At 40.2% G+C, this 18,413-nt stretch overlaps 2 protein-coding genes across 3 annotated transcripts in view; one reads left to right on the top strand and one right to left on the bottom strand.

The window, feature by feature from the left end:
- Positions 1-18,413, top strand: part of LOC125764490 (UV excision repair protein RAD23 homolog B-like) — a 219,379-nt gene that overhangs the window by 4,431 nt on the left and 196,535 nt on the right. The gene's annotated exons all lie outside the window — the stretch shown is intronic.
- Positions 878-13,468, bottom strand: LOC125764550 (larval cuticle protein A2B-like). The gene is made up of 4 exons (XM_049428910.1): positions 13,318-13,468; positions 2,536-2,616; positions 1,820-1,936; positions 878-1,720 (listed from the first exon to the last, which is right to left on the bottom strand). The coding sequence occupies exons 1-4, from the start codon at positions 13,327-13,329 to the stop codon at positions 1,361-1,363; spliced, it is 570 nt and encodes a 189-aa protein (XP_049284867.1). The 5' UTR covers positions 13,330-13,468; the 3' UTR covers positions 878-1,360.

The raw sequence follows: 18,413 nt of genomic DNA, 5'->3' as shown, positions 1-18,413 counted from the left end.
ACTTTCAATAAGATATTGCAAATTTCGTACATAATTCTACTGCAAATAAATGCAAAATAGGGAAAGAGAAAGTGAATATTGTGAAGTTGCTAGTTGAACAAATGTTTAAAATAATTAAATTCAATTGCTAGCTTCGTGATAAACAGTTAAAGATTCTTTTTCAAATACTAATTAGATATTACAAAATGAATCAAAGTTTGTTGCTTTCGACCAGTCTGTTAATTTTTTTAACACTCCATCAAATACTTGTATAAAACCCAACATTTGTATAGTTCGATATCGATACCGGTTGCTTTGAACACGATTGGACGTGAAAAGTCTAAACGAAAGCTCTAAATCAGTGATAACGGCTACTGAAAAGGGATCCATACTTTTGAACTTTATTTTTAAACCAACATAGCATTCCCAGCTGCATCAGATTAGAGTGCAGATACGTGTGATGAAGTGCTGTTCAGTGTGCTGTAGTGCCACCGAAGTGATTCTGTCTGAAGTTTTATGGGGTTGGATTATATTGATGTTAAAAAACCCCAAAGCGACATCATTGTTGAAAAAGTGGGGAAAATTTCGAACGGCAGAGAATTATTTAAAATCGAACTTCAATCCTAGTCTCGATCAACTTCAAGCAATTTTTACAAGACCAACGCGATCGTTTCACATGTTGAGAGTAAGGTAATTTGCTTTAAATATATTAGTGGTAAGGCACGTTTAGATCAAATTAAGCCCGTTTTCCACTTAAAGGTCACGATAAAACACGGAAAAATTTATATTTTCATTAGTTTTAAAGAAATCATCCTGGTTGATCCTGGTCACTGCACCAATCAATGTTAGTCATCACTTTTAACAAATGTCATCATTAGTAATCAAACACACGCTTCGCTTTTTAATTTTCCTTGTACGTTATCTTTTCAAACGTAGCAGGGGCAGAACGTAGTACTTTATTTCCTCGCAAATAGTTAACTCACGCCACGTACCTTACCTAACTATTGAGGTTAAAGGCACGCTACGAGAATAGGACAGAAAGAGAAAGAAAAAGGAAAATCTTCAAAATCATACGATAAAGAAAACAAAAAATCTTTAAATAGAAAGCTTTTAAGAGGAGATAGTGTAGAAGAAGGAAACAAAAGTACGTAATACTGTTCGTTAAAGAAATTGCATTAATCTAACAGCTAATCAAACAGAACAAATCTGAGTCAATCGGGTACGATTCATTCGGGCAGTGTAAGACCACCCCCTCTAGATTACGTATGCGTGTGTGTGTGCGGGTGTATCTATATGGCCTGAGTTGAGGTCGGCATCGTGTCCTTATCGTTGGGACATCCATTATCTTTCTCCAGAATGTCCTTGGCACATCGTTTATCGCTTAGTGGTGATAGAGGGCGTGCGATACAACGGGTGCGTGCGAGTAGACGGGGGCATGCGAGTAGACGGGAGCATGCGAGTAGACGGGAGCGTGCGAAACGACCGGAGCGTGCGACACGTAGGTGGTGGCAGCTGGCGCATGGTAAGCGACGGGTGCGTGAGCAACGGCAACGGCCGGTGCATGGGCAACGGCAACGGTCGGGGCATGGTAGGCCACCACGGGGTGGGCAACGGGGGCAGCGGCAACGGTCTTAACGACGGCGGCATCGGCAGTCTTGCTGACGACGGCGTTGAAGCCGTTCACCGGATCGGCCGTATAGTCGACGGTACGACGAGTACCATCGGGCTCAACGAGCGAGTACTGCAAGGCGCGTTGGGAATGGGAGGGAGAGAGAGAGAGAGACGGGAGGGTTAGGTTTTAAAGTGGACTCGATGGCGTCTTGCCGCTTGTTGAACTTACCTGACCCTGCACAACATCGCCATCGCGGGTTTCGTGCTGCTGCTTGTTGTCGCCGGTCAGCGAGTCCTGGACGTCGTAGCTGAAGCTGTACTGTGGGTGAGCATCGTACTCCTCAGTCTGGAAGCGAAATGTGGCAGGTGTGGACAATGAACCAACCGATAAGGACTTCTTTTATAAAACCATACTTGACTGGTGCGTTCTTAGAGTGGCATGGCAAGGTGTTAAGGCAAGGACTAATGGACTAGTAAGGGCGAGAAGATCCTTTGGAAAATGCTTTATGGGAAGATTTTTATTTTTTTGCTTAACTTTCGGTTATTAATTATTATGTTTTTTTTAAATTATTTTTACTGATTTATTTAACCAAATTAAAGTCTTCAAAATTACTCTTACCCTGATTAGAATTTTAAGAAGATTTCAATTAATTAATTAATACGTCAATTAAAGCAATCGTGATCGTTTAAATCGATCAGTGTTTTCTGTGATTATCTCATTAAACTACAACCGAATGCGTCGAAGCAGAACCTCTCGAAGACAAATGCTGGCTGTGAAGGCGTGTCTTAATCAGAAAACGGTGCTATAAATTAATTAAAAACTTTCCGAAAATGAACAAACGAAACAACTGGTGGCGTTTCCTTTTATATGGCAAGTAGATGAAACCGTAGGAGAGGGAACTGTTTGGCGTGGCGCAGAAAAAGGGACAATTTACTTTGGCTTACCTTTACCAGTGCGGCCGGGGCAGCGACTCCGATAGCGACCGAGTTAACACCGACGGCGACGGCGGCCAGAACAACGAATACCTGTTGCACGTTGGTGGAGGCGCCCGGTGTTTACATTGTGGGAATGTACAAAATGTCAAAAACATCGAACACACCGGTTAACGGTCGACGGCAGATAAGAAGATAACGAGAAGAGAAAGAAAGATAGAGAGAAAAGAGAGAGAGAGAAAACAATTTAATGAATGAAAATTTAATAAAAGTAAAAGGTTAAACAATGGTGTATGGGGTGGAGAACCTTCCGTACATCCGTTGGCGCACTTTAATGGTGGAGACAATTTTATAACTTTTCATTTTACTGGGCAGGTTTTTTCTTTCAATTTTCCTTGTTTTCCTACGCCCAGATTCAATTCAAGTGATTGAGGTTTAAATGTCGATGAAAATGGCACCATTTTAGTGAGATTGTCACTCGGTGTGACATTTTTCTAGGGAACTTTCCACCTGCTGTGGGGTGTATTTGTTTTCACGGAATCCGTAAAGAAAAGGAAACAAAGTGAGAGGACATTTTTACGCACCGATGCAACCTGAAGACTATCGTTTCGGTGCCTGTTTTAGAATTTTGTACGGTGATAGTAATTTTTTGGAAAAATTAAATTTCATGTACCAGAAAATAGAAACGAAGCTTTTTTTTTTTTTTTCGACAGTGTGTGGTGGTAAGAAAAATTTCCCTCGAAAAATCTTTGCTTCTCTTCGCTTTTTTCGTTTTTTTCTGTCGTTTTCTTTGAAGCAAAGATTCGGGGTTCGATCGTCCTAAACGATTGTTATTGCTCGATGGCACAATAAGTCTACTTTACACTTCACTGATCCCTGTTGTTTAGGTTTTCGAAATTCAGTTTCCGGTGCCTTATTTTCCACCCGTTCCAACAGTCTGACATTGATTACACCAACCAACACACATATGCTATCCGATGGGAGCTATTTTTACAGCAAGTTTCGGTTGGCAAACCAACAATGAAATCGTGCAAACAAAGGGCACCATTCCTTTGGAGCAAAAAAAGAAAAGGTGGCCAAGAAATTTGCCACACCTGCCATCGAACACGTCCTGCATTTGATGGGTATGAAGCAACCAATGGAAACATAATTGAAAGTGAGAAACCAATGTTCAAGAAGCCAACAAATGCTGGAAGTAAAATTACAGCAATTTTAACGGGAGATAAAACTGAAGTACTTAAGGCAGCCTGGTTTCCCGAGAAATTTCTATCAAACGAAGCAAATAATCGGTATTATTAAACACGACACGAAAAAGCGTTTAATCACTTCGCGATCACGCTATCGATTACTAATGCCGTAGAAGTTGGGTTGAAGAAATTGGCTTCTTGTTGAATGTTTGCCAACGAGAACAAACTTGGTGAAAATGATTCCTTTATTTTACGCAACTGATGGGAGGGAGAGAGAGAGAAAACACTGTAGGAAATGAAAGGATTGTGCAAAAGCTTAAGCACACTAATTGCTAAAGTTTGTCGGTCAAGCATTTAGCCGTAGCTTCAAATACTTAGTGGACAATGTTTGCAAATCAATAAGCTGGTGGGGGTACGGAAAAATGACATCAAAAATGGCTTAAGTTGTCAAAAAGAAACAAAAGAGAAAGAGTGAAAAAGAACAAAAATTTCAAGGAAATTGTGCACGTGCTTGGACGCATTTGTCCTTTTTGTGAAGAGGGAAAGAGAAACACTGTAGGAACTGTTTGTAATTTGTTCGATTTTGGGATGCCATCTTAGCTTGTCATTAAAAGAGCTGCGTTTGTTATGATGACAAAGCCGTGGTACACCTGGTGCACTTTTTAACAGCCCTTTGTTCGAAACTACTTAGCCTAGTTTTTAAAGTGTGCAATAAATAAAGTTGTCAAAATGATCTTTTATTTTCCCGAAAAACTCTTTTCTTTGTTTGGAAGTAATTTCATGAAGAGGTTAAGACTGCTTCGTTTCTGATTTGGCTTCAGGAAAATGGAATAAAAAAAGCTTCCTTCAAGCAACTGCCGAAGTTTGTGCACGAGGTTTACCACAGTAAGGTACACCTTTTTTGTTGTTGAGTACGCTTAAAAACTCATCAAAAGTTTATTTTTTTCAAAGCATTTTCAACGTGCAAAGATGCTTCAGGTCGCCTCTTAAAAGAATTCTCTGGGGATAGAAGGGACAGTTTAATGTGATAGTTTTGTTTTACTTTTATTGATGAACTTATGAATAATGTTGATCGTCTTTTTTCATTCTTGTTAAAACGATGCTTTACTGTAGATTGCAAGGACAAGAGAGAGTGTGAGAAAAAGAAAGAATAAATACCAAATATAGTCAATTAAATTATTACCAAACGCGAACGATCGAAACGCCAAAATATCGACAAAAGCACAAATAAAAGAGAATCGTCAAAATAAATTCCTCAAATATTTAGTCGCGGCTCCGCGTTGCAAACGATGAGTGGATTAAACGCACCGGCGCGTAAAGCACACTTTCGAACTCGAGGTTTTGAATTCAATGTTGTTCTTTTTTTGTTTAGTCCTTGCCAAAGAAAAGGGAAGAAAAAGAATCTATCCAATCGCATGAAAACCACACCCGTCGGCTACAGCATATCCCAAAAAGGGCAAACCTGGTCCAAATGTAAACCAAAAACCTCCAGCCAGTTCAGCAAATGTTTGGCCAAGGCATTAATTTAACGCTGGCCGAACGACAACAAAACGAACAGACAGTAAAGCCTCCGGGTGCGTTGTATGATTTTTGATTACGAATCTACCCGATTTTCCTGCGTTTCATTTTCACCTTTTTGAAGCGAAAAACTGTGGGAGTTTTGCGTTTTTTTTCGTTTGGGGGACCCAGAAACAGGAACTCGTGGCAGAGCGAGGCAGAAGCATGATAATTAAATTCATGTAACGGTTCAAATAGTTCGCCGTGTTTGATGTGAAAGAAAATTTATTTTTCACCATTTCCTGTTTATCGGTCTCTCTCTCTCTCTCATTCTCGCTTTCTTCCATTTTCTTCTCCCTCTCTGTACTGTCCCTTTCCGGTTGATGGTTTGCAAGGGCATCAAAATCGTATCATTAGCATTAATGTCATTGATCTGATTCGCTCGTCTAAATGGTAATCGGTGAACTTCAGTTCCGCCAAATCATACTCTTTTACTGCTTGCCACAATTTTTCGTTCGACTCTTTCTTCTGCTGTAAGAAATAGAAGCAGCTTTTATGGTAAACAATTTATCATTTGTTACGTCTGTCACGTTTAATAAAAAAGACTCACACGAGTAACTGCGGTTTGTACACCATGAAGTCATGAAAAATTGCTGATCAAATTTAAAGGGATAGAAGAAATGTCTTTTTTCCGGCCTCCATGTACACATTTTCCATTGACCGATTGAATAGACGGGGAGAATGGAATATACTCGTGAAAGAATAAATTCCATTTCGACATTACACCATGACATTGCAAATGGTTCGAAAGATCATGCTTTTAAGGTTTTTTACACGGGTTTTCCTGTTAGATTGGTAAATTCGGACTAAAGTCTGGCTTCTGTTCAAGTTGAACTCGAATATGTCTAGGTAGATCTGGTTTCTTAAGGTAGAGCTGGTATAACTGGTATAACTTAAAAACTATTTCAAGTTATCAGAGTTCCAAATACTGGGATAGAATCCAGAAATGACTTCAACATTTCAAGTTGTTCTCAAAAACCCCTGTAGGATCTACTCACGATCTCTTCTATGTATATATGTACATGTTTGAATACTTTTACTTTATTCGTCACTCGAACACGAATTTCTCGCCCTTGGAAGATGGATTAGTTTCAAATTTTCGGTTTAAAGCCTTATAGACTTAATGTCCACAAGGTTACTAAAATATCCCCAAGGTTACTGTAGATCTTAAAATATGTTTCTGAGCTGTCGTTCGCTTATCTCCTCCATTTCTTTACCAAACTCAAAAGTGCACCGTATGTAAGAATGTGTGTTTGGGTGTAATAAAAGGATTACCAAACGAGCGTACGAGGATTACAGTATACGAGATTCGGCTATTACAGTTACAGCACCTATTCCAACGTTTTTTTTTGTATTCGCTCCTTTCACCAACTGAAAGAGCTTTGAGCTTTGAAGCTTGAAAAGGGGATTATAAAGCGACCTTCGACGTGTTGGTAGACGTGTTGCAAGCATTCCGAACAGGGAAATGTGTGGATTTTTATCATGCTCGAATGGTGGTATTAAAGGCGAAAAAAGAAAGAAAATCGAAGGAGCTAAGCTTCACCCACTCTCTACAACGTGTTCTAGATATTCACTTAAAAATGGTGATAGGTGAGAGATTTTTGTCGGAAAGGTGAAAATAAAAAAAAAACATTCCCACAGGAACACAAAACAAAAATCTTTTTTGCTATGAAAATTCACCCACACAAAAGCCGGTGTTGGCTTGAATCGATCGATCGACAGTCAATCATAGAACCACAAGCGGCGCAAGTTATGCAGCTTTGCGTGATGGAAGTGATTGCCATCGACATGCCATTCCCTCGTGGTGGTGGTGGTGGTAATGCTTCTGCATGGATGCCTTTTTCGTGCGAATCAATCGAAACAATTGCACACGGCAGAAGGTAGCATCGTTAGTGGCGTGACGAATCTCGATCTGCCCGGTTTTGTTTGTTCGTGCGCTATTTTGCTTCAATTTGGGTAATCGAATTGAATTGTGAGTGATGTACTTTTGCGTTTGGTTGTAATTCATAGAGCTGTTGTAGCATGTAGCCGTGATGATTGTCGACTGTTTAGGGTGCGCATATCATGCTAAAAGAAACAAGTTACATCTGGTTAGGAGAACCAATCACCATTCGAAACAGTAAGTGAAGATGGTATGCTACTTAGAGTGCAGTATGCGCCACTATTGATTGAATAAATAATTCATGCCAATAATGCTTCCACGCTACATATTGCTCCCGAAATAACCGTTGATGATGGCACCTTTAGGCTCCCCAAAAAAATGGTATTCCATTGGATGATTGCTACCGGGATGCGTGATTATAGCATATCGGAGAGAATAACCTCATCAGGATCATAACGTCTGTCCCATCGAACAATAGTGCCAGCTGCGCTACAAACTCCATTAGAAGAGTCATCGAAGCGAATAAGCTCGTCTTATTATGTTTTTGCTCTCCCCCCCCCCCCCCAGGTCGGATGGGCACTTTCACCCAAGGGTGACCATTAAACCGTTCACCTTCCCCACCCCATGAGGCCCACGTCGCCGTGATGTGGTGCTGCAGGTCCAAATTGACCGTCGCTTGGCTATTCTTACCCAACAAGGTCACTCTACTAATCCCGGTTTCGCAACAAACCATACATACTGATGTCGCGCAGGCGAGAAGAGATTCCTTACGTGGTGTCCTTTTGCTGGCAGCTTCCCAAGAATATTTCGGCCCAAGAATCAACGAACTCGGGCATGAACGATCACGGGCAAAAACGTACGAAGTGAATGGCATCACAAAATGCCATTATCGAAATTCTCGCGGCACTTTGCCGAAAATAGCACAAGACAAACTGTGCTCCCGGTTTTAGGGGGGGGGGGGGGGGGGGGGGGTGGGGGGTGGGGGGTGGAGTCGCGTAAGCAGCGCCTTGAGCACATTTTATGACCATTCGTTTTGCCCATCGTTTGCCGAATGATGAGCTAAAAATGAAGCTGAAGAATGGCGCAAGTGTCCTTACCGAGGATGCAGCACATTAGCAAACATTTACGGGTCCGTACAAGGAAAAAAGGAAGTGTGGAGTGAATCGTATTAGCATTCTCGGGGAAAATTGAACTGAACTTCATGGGGAGAGATTAAAGATATTGTAGTGGAGCATTAGCGATATGAAGGTGAAGACACCTTCTTGGTGAAACTTTTATTTTAACAGCTGAATTTTAAACGTTTGCTAACGAAACGAAACAACTGCTGTGGAAAATTTTATTTTTCCATGTACGGAATAATGCTCCATCGCAAGTGGAGAACCAATTTCCCATGTTGCATCCAGCACACTTGCTGGTGCTGAACGTTACACAAACCACCAGTGTGGAGAAGTGAATTTGTAGCAACTTCAATTTAGCTGCATTATACCACTGGGTATTACTAAAGCGAAACCGTTCATCCGGTCACCATTTCCTTGCCTTACACAATCACCAAAGGCGAACGAGAATTAAATTCTCACCCAACCACAACCAGGCGTCTCCATCGCGTGCGGTACTTTCATATATTTGGAGAGGAAAATGTGAAAAGCTTCCTTGTTCTTTTTTTTCGTGGTTGTTTTCGTTTTCCTTCTCTCTTTCCCCCCTTTTTCATCGTTACCCCATTTGCACACATTTGCAGCATCATCCGATTCGAGTGAGGAGGGGTGGCTATCCGTTTTTTCGTAAGAACACGGTTGCGCTCCATTAGCGGAGAAGATTTGTATCGAATAAAGCTTTCGTCTACAACTACCAAATAAAAAAAAAACCTCTTCATCTCACCACCATTTCTCTTCCCGTACCACAACCATATCGGGTGTAAAGTCAACAGCGAGTGAGAAGGATTTCGGAAAAAAATGTTTTTCACATTGCAAGCTTTTCGGATCGATGATTGAAATAAATCGAATTCCATTACCATCCCATTTATGGCACCTTCTTCTTTGGCAGTGGTCTGTTCATGCTACGGGTGTAAATGCTAAAAATAAAGCAAAAGCGATCGGTTGCACCCATGGGTGGTTTTGCTTAGGGGGTGAGGTGAAACTGTTTGCCAAAAAAAAATACAATTGTGGTTACGTGAGTGGTGAAACACTAGCCACGGTTGGAGCTTAAAAACCAGGAACGAAACTCGTTTTAAGCTTACCCTCAACGATGAATGTACGGTTATACGAGTTCGGGAGTATATTGTATCGTATTACTGTTTCGCTTCAGCTTTTATCATTGGGAAATTGCATTCCATAAATTAAAACCTTAACCTGGAGAAACTTTCACTCGGGAAAGGGAAAGATCGGTTTATGCACTCGATCGTTCCAGGTAACGATATTGTCGCCGTTTCGTTCTCACTTCCCAGACACTGCAGCAGCATCAAACCACGCTTTCTAATGAGAGAGTGAAATTTTAATGAACAAACCAACGAAAAGTTCGTTTCCGGCAAACTGGCAAAACCACCGACACTAAACCATACCGGTAGAATTCAAGATTCCTGTTTGCTTTTCGGTTTACCTTCAGCAATCTACATAAAAGGGATAACATCCCTTTAGCAAGGGGTAGCATCCTAGGGGAAACAGGATTCCCGTTTACTCTCTGTTCTCTTGCCTCCGCCCTTGGTCTTTCCCAATATTCCCATTGGAAAGGAAAAGCATTCTCCCGGACAGGAACCCTACTTGAGGCTAGTGAGGTTACAACAGTACCAAGCGAAGAGGTTTCCTTTCTTCATCGATTTCTACTCGAGTCGCGCGTATCGAAAGATGCTTGACTTGAAGTTGCTTGAAGTTACCGGCCACAGCCACAGTAGGGGAAAAAGGAAGGAGAAAAGGTATCATGGTGGTTAAATTTAACATCGGGCTGTGAAGCGACGAAACGAACCGGCGTTAGCAGTTTGATTAGGATGCTCCGAAGTGAAACGCAACGGTGCTGACTTCTTAATGAGCGTTTTGCTGAGAAATATCTTTCTTCACTTAGCAGAAATTTGCTCTTTGTTCGCACGGGAAGCTTTATCCTCTTAAACCGTATGCATACTTGGGGAAATCAATTTAACAAGGGAAGAAAATGGTTGTTTTGTTGAAAAGCTTTAATAAACGACAAAATGTTAATGATGCATTTTTTAAGCTACAAAATACATGTAACGAGCTTGGGTAAAATGGTTGCAAAACAATGCCAAACAATCGCTCAAACAAAATCCTCCTTTTCGTTCGGTGGAGGATTATCTTTCAATAAGCGCGCCAGGAAAGCAAATGGATTTTGTTCTTGCTTAGGAAGAAAAAGCTTTCTGCTTCTGGTAGGGTTTGACCGTTCTAAGCAGTACCCTCCGAACGGTGACAATTTACGCGCTAATCCGACATTGATGTGTCGTGTTGTGGAAAGCGTTGTTAAATGAAAAATTCTTCTGACATTTGCTGAGAGTGAGAAGGATGATAAACGGACGGAAGGAACGTCTTAAGAAGGGAACAAATCTTTCTGTCGACGTTTCGTTTCGAGGCGTAACGTTCGGTAGCGTTAATCGAAACGTTACAGTGTTCCCGGAAGTGGTTGGACACAGCTCGTGTTGTGATTGTGTTGAATTGTTATTTATTCTTTACTGGGGAACACGCCAGGACGAAGATCACGTACTCCGTAGTGTACATGTGAAAGCAGCAATCGTTCTTATCTTTTGAGCAGCCGCGAGCGCAAAACGTTGCATGATTTACGACCATTTTTGCTGAGGTACTTTTTGCATCAGTCTCAGCTTACGTATTTACTGAGTCATCAACAAGGACAAAGTTCCTCCTTCCCTTAGGGCGAGCTGCAACACGACTCAGTACCAAGCAGCTAAGGATCAAATCAAACTGCACCTGGTGCAACACAGGTGCACCGATAGAGTTGCAACGGTTTTTGCAACAACAAAAAATTCCCCATTCACAAGAACAGCACAGGAAAAAGAGATTTAAAAGCAAAGACGTTTTCCTTGGAAAACCCGGAGCTTGAAGGATGTAAATGGTACAGCAAGATTGTCTGTGATCAAATAATTATTCATCGACTCTCGAGCAGGTTGCAAGGTTGCAAAACCGGGCACAGACTGGTGACAAACTGTGTCGGTACGGGTTCTGCTAAATAATGAAGCTCATTTCGCTGTCAGGGATGGGGATGTTTCCCATCCGTGTACAGCGTGTATCCGAAAAGGGAAACTATTTTACAGCGGCGCTGAGAGAGTAAGCTGATTATTCAACACGTTACGCCATGGGAATGCATTTGTTCCGTGACGGGTAACGGCAAAAGGGGAAGGGGAACGTAAGGTTTAAATAAATTTATTAGAATTACAAATAAGATGGAGAAATTTCTCTTCTTCCTAGCGCGGTTTGGAACTTGTAGTGACGTTGAAATGAGGTCACAGAAAGTTTTCGTTTTAAAGTTGCTTAAGAGATCCGTTTAAGAAAATTCTGTATTAATTTATGAAATTTATATATTTGACTAGTTTTACTAGCTTTGTTACTTCTGATAAATTCAAGCTTAATAGAAACTAATAAAAAAATAATAAGCTTAAATTGTTTTAATCTTTATAATTTTATGTTTAACAAAAGTTTTGACACTCTTTCAAGATGTTATTGGTATTATACATTTTTGCTTCAAATTTCTAAACTAAACGGGAAACTTATTTGAATTCTAGAAATAAAGGAAATAAAGTTACATTACTTAGTTCCTTAAGAGATCAATTCAATTTAAATATTTTAAACGATTGAAACTGAAATTTGGCTCGTTCTTTTCTCTACCACAATTGAATCAAATAATTCAAATAATCAACAAATAATAAAGTTAATGTAAGATAATCATTTCATCATCAAATAAATGAACTACATTAAGTAATGAAATAAATTTGTTTAACAAAGAAATTTAAACAATTTCTCTCGTACTAGAAATTATTCTTAAAAATCCTTTTTTCAAGATTTGCTCTGCCAATTAATAATTTAATGGAAATCCTCTAGGAAAAAGGTTTTTGATTTAACTAATACATTTAATCAATAATAAATTATAAATAAACTTGTGTAAAGACAAATAATATCTGTCTCTTTTTTTTCTTCCTGTATGTACGTTTCAATTACAATCTGCTTGAACAAGCGACCAGCTGAAAATGCAAAAGCTCAATGCAAAAGCTTCTACCGCTTCGGTCCGTTTATCTGCTTATTTATTTAAATTCACATTACTTCCATTTACATCTTTTCGTACATCTGTTATCATAACGCATTCCGACAAGCTGCGGGCAGCTGAGTGGTGGAAATTTCATAGCACACACACACTCGCACACACTCACGCTCCAAAGGAAAGGATAGAGGAAGAGAATCTTTCCACGCCGGCAGCGGAATTTTGCGTTAAGGTGCAAACAAAATCAACATCCTGCCCACAACCAAAACACGCTCTAAATCACGTGGCTGAACAAAATTAGATTTCCTTTTACCAACGCATCGACTCGTACCCCTGACGAGCTGAATGGCCATTGGCATTTTGAGTTCGTGGGGAAGTTTTTTTTGTTGCTTCTTTTTTTGTGAGTATTTCTTTTTATGGTTTTACGTAAGAAAATTGTTTTGCTGGTACTTGAAAAATAGTAAAACAAAACAAAAAAGATCAACAAGCAGTTGCACAGGACCACTGACGTGTGGCTTTTGCCACTGTTTTCCCTCACACTTTCCTATTTCATTTGTTTCCGTTTTGGGAAACTTTTTTTCGCTTCTGTTCTTGGCAATTTTTCATAGGGCTTTTCGAAAGGGTTTAGTGGGGAAGTAAACTTTTTACCATTGGATGTGTTTTTTTTTATTTTTCATTCGCTTTCCTTTTGCCCGACTGATTTTTAGCTCCAGTTGGCAAAGGATATCGACCTAAAAGGATTTTTGTTTTCGTACTGTTTTCTGGTCTGTTTGAGGGTTTCATCATACTGAAAGAGTTGAATTTTTACTGTTGAACAACCACACAAGAGGTACCCTAAGACACAACCGTTTGTTGGATAGATTCGCTGTTGACCTTTAATCTTTTCACTTGTATCTTGCGTTGCACACCGAAAGGGAACACGGGTTAGCCGCGGGACAGATTTCCGAAGAAGTACAACTTTACCTTAGCGAACATGTTTAAGTGTTTTGGCTTTGTTGCGTGAGTGTGTTTTGCTGCTTAAGCCGTTGGCACGATTTGCACTTCACTGCACACAGTTCAGGAGGGTTGTGAATGAATCGAAAGCAAACTTCACTTTGATACCGTTTCGCTGCAACCGGCACACTTTATATACGACAAACCCTACCACGTTTGTTGGGTTGCGCGACCGCCGACCTGCACGCACGCACGTGGTGCGTCGATGGTGCGTACGCGAAGGACCAGCAACGAACAACGAGAGCAGAATGGAAGGCAGACTGGCTGGGTACTGCCACCTCCCCCATTCTATCCGACGCCCTATTCGCCGTGAAATGCACACCGAATGCAGCACCCAATACCCACAATGCAAAAATGGGAGACTCGGAAAAAGGAGAGGAGAGGGGTGGTGGCCAGACAACGATGCGTAATGCTGCGTAAATGTCGCGCGACTTAATGCTCACCGTAAGGAACGGGCGTGAGTGAGTGCATTCCGGTCGATCGGAGTTTTCTGCGTAAGCGCCTTACGCGGGACCCTTGACATGCGTAAGTTTTGTTGCAAGTTCACCAAGTGCTTGCAGACGGGTGGGGAGGTCACGGATCGGATTGCGTGTGTATTTGGAAGGTACTTTGTGCAGGCGTACCTTTTTGGGGACGGTTGAATTGTTCTCTCCCACGAAGCTTACCGTGACTCTGGATCGTTAGTTGCGGAGGGATCATGATTTGGATGGAGCGATAGTTGGCATTGAAAACAGACAACCCAAAATGCACTATCATCCGGTGGTAATATTAATCATAGAGAATAATGCTACACCATAACCTTCGGGTAGGGTTATGATGTTTCTCATCTCATTTTGTTGCTATCTTCTAATATCTTGGTTTATGATATTTTCTACACTAAGGAAAATATTGCTTCTGGCCAAATATTTGTAGAAAAATAAATAATTAATTGTATATTATTTTTATATATTTAAATTTATGTTATATATTAATTTATTTATTTAAATTGAAAATATTATCTCCAACTTTTAGCATAAATTTAGCAAAATGAACTATGCGTAATGTAATAATTAAAATAAATACAACAGGCAAAATGGCAAATACTTTTTATGGCACATCATATTCTGGGACCACAAGAAGAATTGTTTGTACGTAGTTTGGTTTGGAAGATTTCATCTTTTTTTTTGGATAGTTCTTTCAACTGCAGTTTTTTTTATATATAAAGAGTGTTAAAAAAGGAAAAAATTTAGTCATTTCTGGATTCTTTGCAAGTTGAAGTAGAGAATAAAATGATAGATATGAAATTTTTCTCACTTTCTAAATTTTATTCTAAATCAAATTTCTGCTGTACGAAGTTTTCTCCACTAACACACTGAAAATATTTTGAATGTTTCATAAATGTGTGAACTGATTTAACGACAATCGATTTAACCCTCCCAATACTCCAGAAAAGTGAAAACACATTTACCATTGCGTAGTATATTTTGTTTCCAAAAAAAATTTAGAGTTGGTTCCAACTTTACTTTTTGCTCTCAAAATTCCTCTCAACGTCTCTGAATCATGATTTACATGCTTAATAATTATTAAGTATATGTGTAATGTTTCTTTAATGTTATAAAATTAGCCGTAACAACTATATCCATTCTAAATCGTCCCCAAATAGTGTGAATTACAGATTGAAAATGAATTTTCGTTCTGAGGATGTTGTCCATAAAGAATTAATTAGTTCTTCAAGTGAAGGAACAGTTACCTTACTTTACGTAACTTTAAAAATTCTTTACAGTATTATTTGTTTTAACTATTGAATAGTTTTTTAACGTGTCATAGGAAGTAATTATGCTTATCTTGACCACATATTTATGTTTTGTTTATTGTCAATTTACGATAGTTTCAAAATCCTTTTTTTGGAAAGTCAAAAGACATTGTTACTTTGAATTGAATTGGTTCAGATTCCATAAACACTGATAATCAAAATAATTTGTTCATGAAATTGGATAATGAAATGTAAGAAATATCCAAAAATAGTAAAACAAGAAACATAAATCAATTACAAATAACTAAAACAACATCTTGTTGAGCTTCATATATGATTGCAGGTAATAGAAGTAAGAAAATGTTTGTTCGTCAATCGATTTAAAACCAAAATTAACACCTATTGTTGGCATAATGATGCACAACACATTTTAATTTTTTTTTATCTAAGATTTATTTTTGCCTAATAGAGAAATTATTCCCAAACAACATTCGCATAGATGAGATATTTTGATTCCATTTTCACACTTTAAAATCAACCTTGACCGTAAAACCTCAACATCAGCGCCAGTAATAAATACATTAAAGTTTCTCTAAAGCACCTCACTAACCGGTGCAAAAAGGGATGTTGCAATAGTGCAGTACGGTACGAGATTGGAACTCGTACCACGCACCACCGACAGCATGCAAGGAATTTCCCAAGCACGCTACAGTCATTCCGCCCCTAGCCGTACGTCACACAAACACCTCTCGCCTGGGTGAGCTGCAAAAGTGTACACGGACGGAGCGACCCATGGAAGTTTCAAAGCTTTTGTTGCTGAACGGGGAACTTATACTTACTGCAGAGTCTCGCTCGCAGCACCGCTTGACCCGGCTGGAGATTATACCGTGGGCTACGAGCCGGGTAGAGATGGTAATAAATCAAACAGGCATTTTCCAGAACCACAGGCACAGGACGAAATGCGACAGTTTGGACGGTGCTAAAGCAGCACTCTAAACGACTGGAGCAGCATCATCCTATGCGTGCCAATGCAGCGACAGCTGCCATGTGTGTGGTGTTCAATTATGAAAACTATTCATCTACAATAATGCGACAAAGCGACACTTTATCTGCTTATATAGGGCGGTTTGATATCGGATCGGGGCTTTGTCAGAGTTGGAAAAGTTGAAAGGGAACATTTTTGGGGGATTTAACTCATAACACACTGAAAGTATGAGCTTTGAAGGTAGACAGATTGGGATCGGCGCAAGATATATAGTGGAGAACTTGTTGATGTCACATAAAATTGCATTGTTCAACGTCGGTAATAAACCAGATTATGTTGCAGCTTTTTTATTTCTTTTTTATTATTCTACAAAATGTCTCCTGTCACGAGTAGAACGAATGAATAAGACTTAGTTTTGTTTGCAGAATGGCTTGAAAGATTAGTTTAAAATTCTTTTCAAACGTCGTTTCTGCAGTGTAGAATCGTTGTGCAGCGGGAATATACTAAAGCTCGGTCGTTCTGCGGGATAAGCTCCGGCTGGAGCGCCATCATTGTGTTGCGGATGCCCATCAAACGAAGGTAGAATTTAAATTGCTTGCTTTGCACTTACCCTACGCCGCAAGGGTTCTGTGTAAAAGCGCGCTTACTGCTGTCGAGGCGAGGCAGAGAAAAGTCATTTGTCGAGCAAAGTGCCGTCAGTTCGTGCCGTAAGCTGCTGCACCCTTGCGCCCTTCTTTCACTCGGTTCTCTTCATGCGTTTCTACACCACGTGGGTACATGTGCAGGGACGAGCGAGGGGAAAGGCACGAATGCTGCAGAAAGGTGGCAAATATTTGCACAAACTTGCACGTCCCTTGACTGACAGGGCGGACGTACTCAGCATCCCACGTTTTTTCGACGGCCCGGTTTGGTGATGATGATCGGGACGGTGACGTTGCAAACCAGCTCATGTTCGGTGCGGTTGATTGATTCGTCAGGGCAAAAAAAAAGAGGCCCTGAAATTCGATGCCAGCGAAACATAAATGCATTTCATTAGCAGAAACATTGGCGTACGAACGGGACCGGGACAAATACCGGTGCACCTTCGATTGGGCTGTATGATGTCATGCTGATGCTTGGGTTTTTGCTCTTTAATAATGAACTTGTTTATTTTCTAACTGTGCGTGATGATGGGTTGCTCTCAACACATGCTAATTGGCATAATGTGTGTTCACCAAGCTTGGGGAGTAATGGGAGTTGATTTGATATTTTACGTGCATGGCATTTTCCAGATGAATAAATGATTATTTTCCTCTTAGAATAAACTGTGATTGACTTCTGGGTAATTATAAACATCAAATAGCAACTCGCAGTCACCAAAAAAAAATGTCAACATGAATTGGACGAAACTCTTTAATGTGTAGTTTTGAGAACGCTATGGTAGGAGTTTCATATTTCATATAATTTATTGTAACAAATATCAATTTTGACATAATAATATATTTCTATTTTTGCATAAATTTTGCGTTATGAAATATCGTTTGAAATTCAATAACATTCATGTGTGAGAGCTTTTGAGAATGGATGGAACATATATGTAAATTCGTGGTACTCAAATCTCTATGGTACACATTAATAATGTAATTCGGGGCTACCTACCTGCTATATTTAATTTTAGTTTGAATCGTTAACTAAATGGCTTTTGATCTTCAATTTAGTGGTCTCTTCAATATCTGCAATGGTCTCTTCAATTTCTGAAAATACATTTAAGTTTATTCTGACATTGCTGTTACTTTGCTCATTTACGCTTATTCCATTTGACCTCTTCAAACAGTATTTAGCTTGTGTGTTTTGACGCGCAAAACACCTGTAAAAATTTTGCAGAGTTCTTACGTCCTATTGACATCGATTACAATTAGCCGCCAACTGAGCGAGCGATACGCAATGGATGCCCTTTGGAAAATGGACCGGTCGGCCAGCCCTTGTCGGCTTAGAAATATGATCCCCCGGCAGCCAAACGGCTTAGAAGCCACTGGCAGACCAGATTAGAGGCGTTGAGCGGCGCTAAGCCGTATCGCTGGAAGGCGTCAGGACAGCCGAAGGAGATCATAACCGATTAACGGTAGCCGGACACGCGAGGGGACACCGGATGATGGATTTGATCCACTGGAACCCGCAATCGTGCCGTCCGTATATACATACGCACAAATCCGGCACACCATTCTCGTTGGTTCGTTCGCCCGACAGCGCACAGCTATAGTACGTGCAACGTTGCAACATTATGCAATATGTAGTGTTGATGGCTTGTGGGCTGTTGTTGGTGGAATACGTTATTGGAGCAAGGGTAAGTGATTGAAGAAACCTGATTGA

Source organism: Anopheles funestus, chromosome 2RL (assembly GCF_943734845.2).
Source record: "Anopheles funestus chromosome 2RL, idAnoFuneDA-416_04, whole genome shotgun sequence".
In the NCBI taxonomy this organism is placed as follows: Eukaryota; Metazoa; Arthropoda; class Insecta; order Diptera; family Culicidae; genus Anopheles; species Anopheles funestus.
Note: the sequence above shows the minus strand (reverse complement) of the source record. Positions and strands in the feature narration are given on the sequence as shown.

Excerpts from the sequence above, each read along its gene's own strand:
- LOC125764550 (XM_049428910.1), bottom strand. Across the intron at positions 1,937-2,535 it reads CCCCGGCCGCACTGGTAAAG|ACTGAGGAGTACGATGCTCA; the intron begins GTAAGCCAAAGT and ends TTTCGCTTCCAG. Across the intron at positions 1,721-1,819 it reads GCGATGTTGTGCAGGGTCAG|TACTCGCTCGTTGAGCCCGA; the intron begins GTAAGTTCAACA and ends CGCGCCTTGCAG.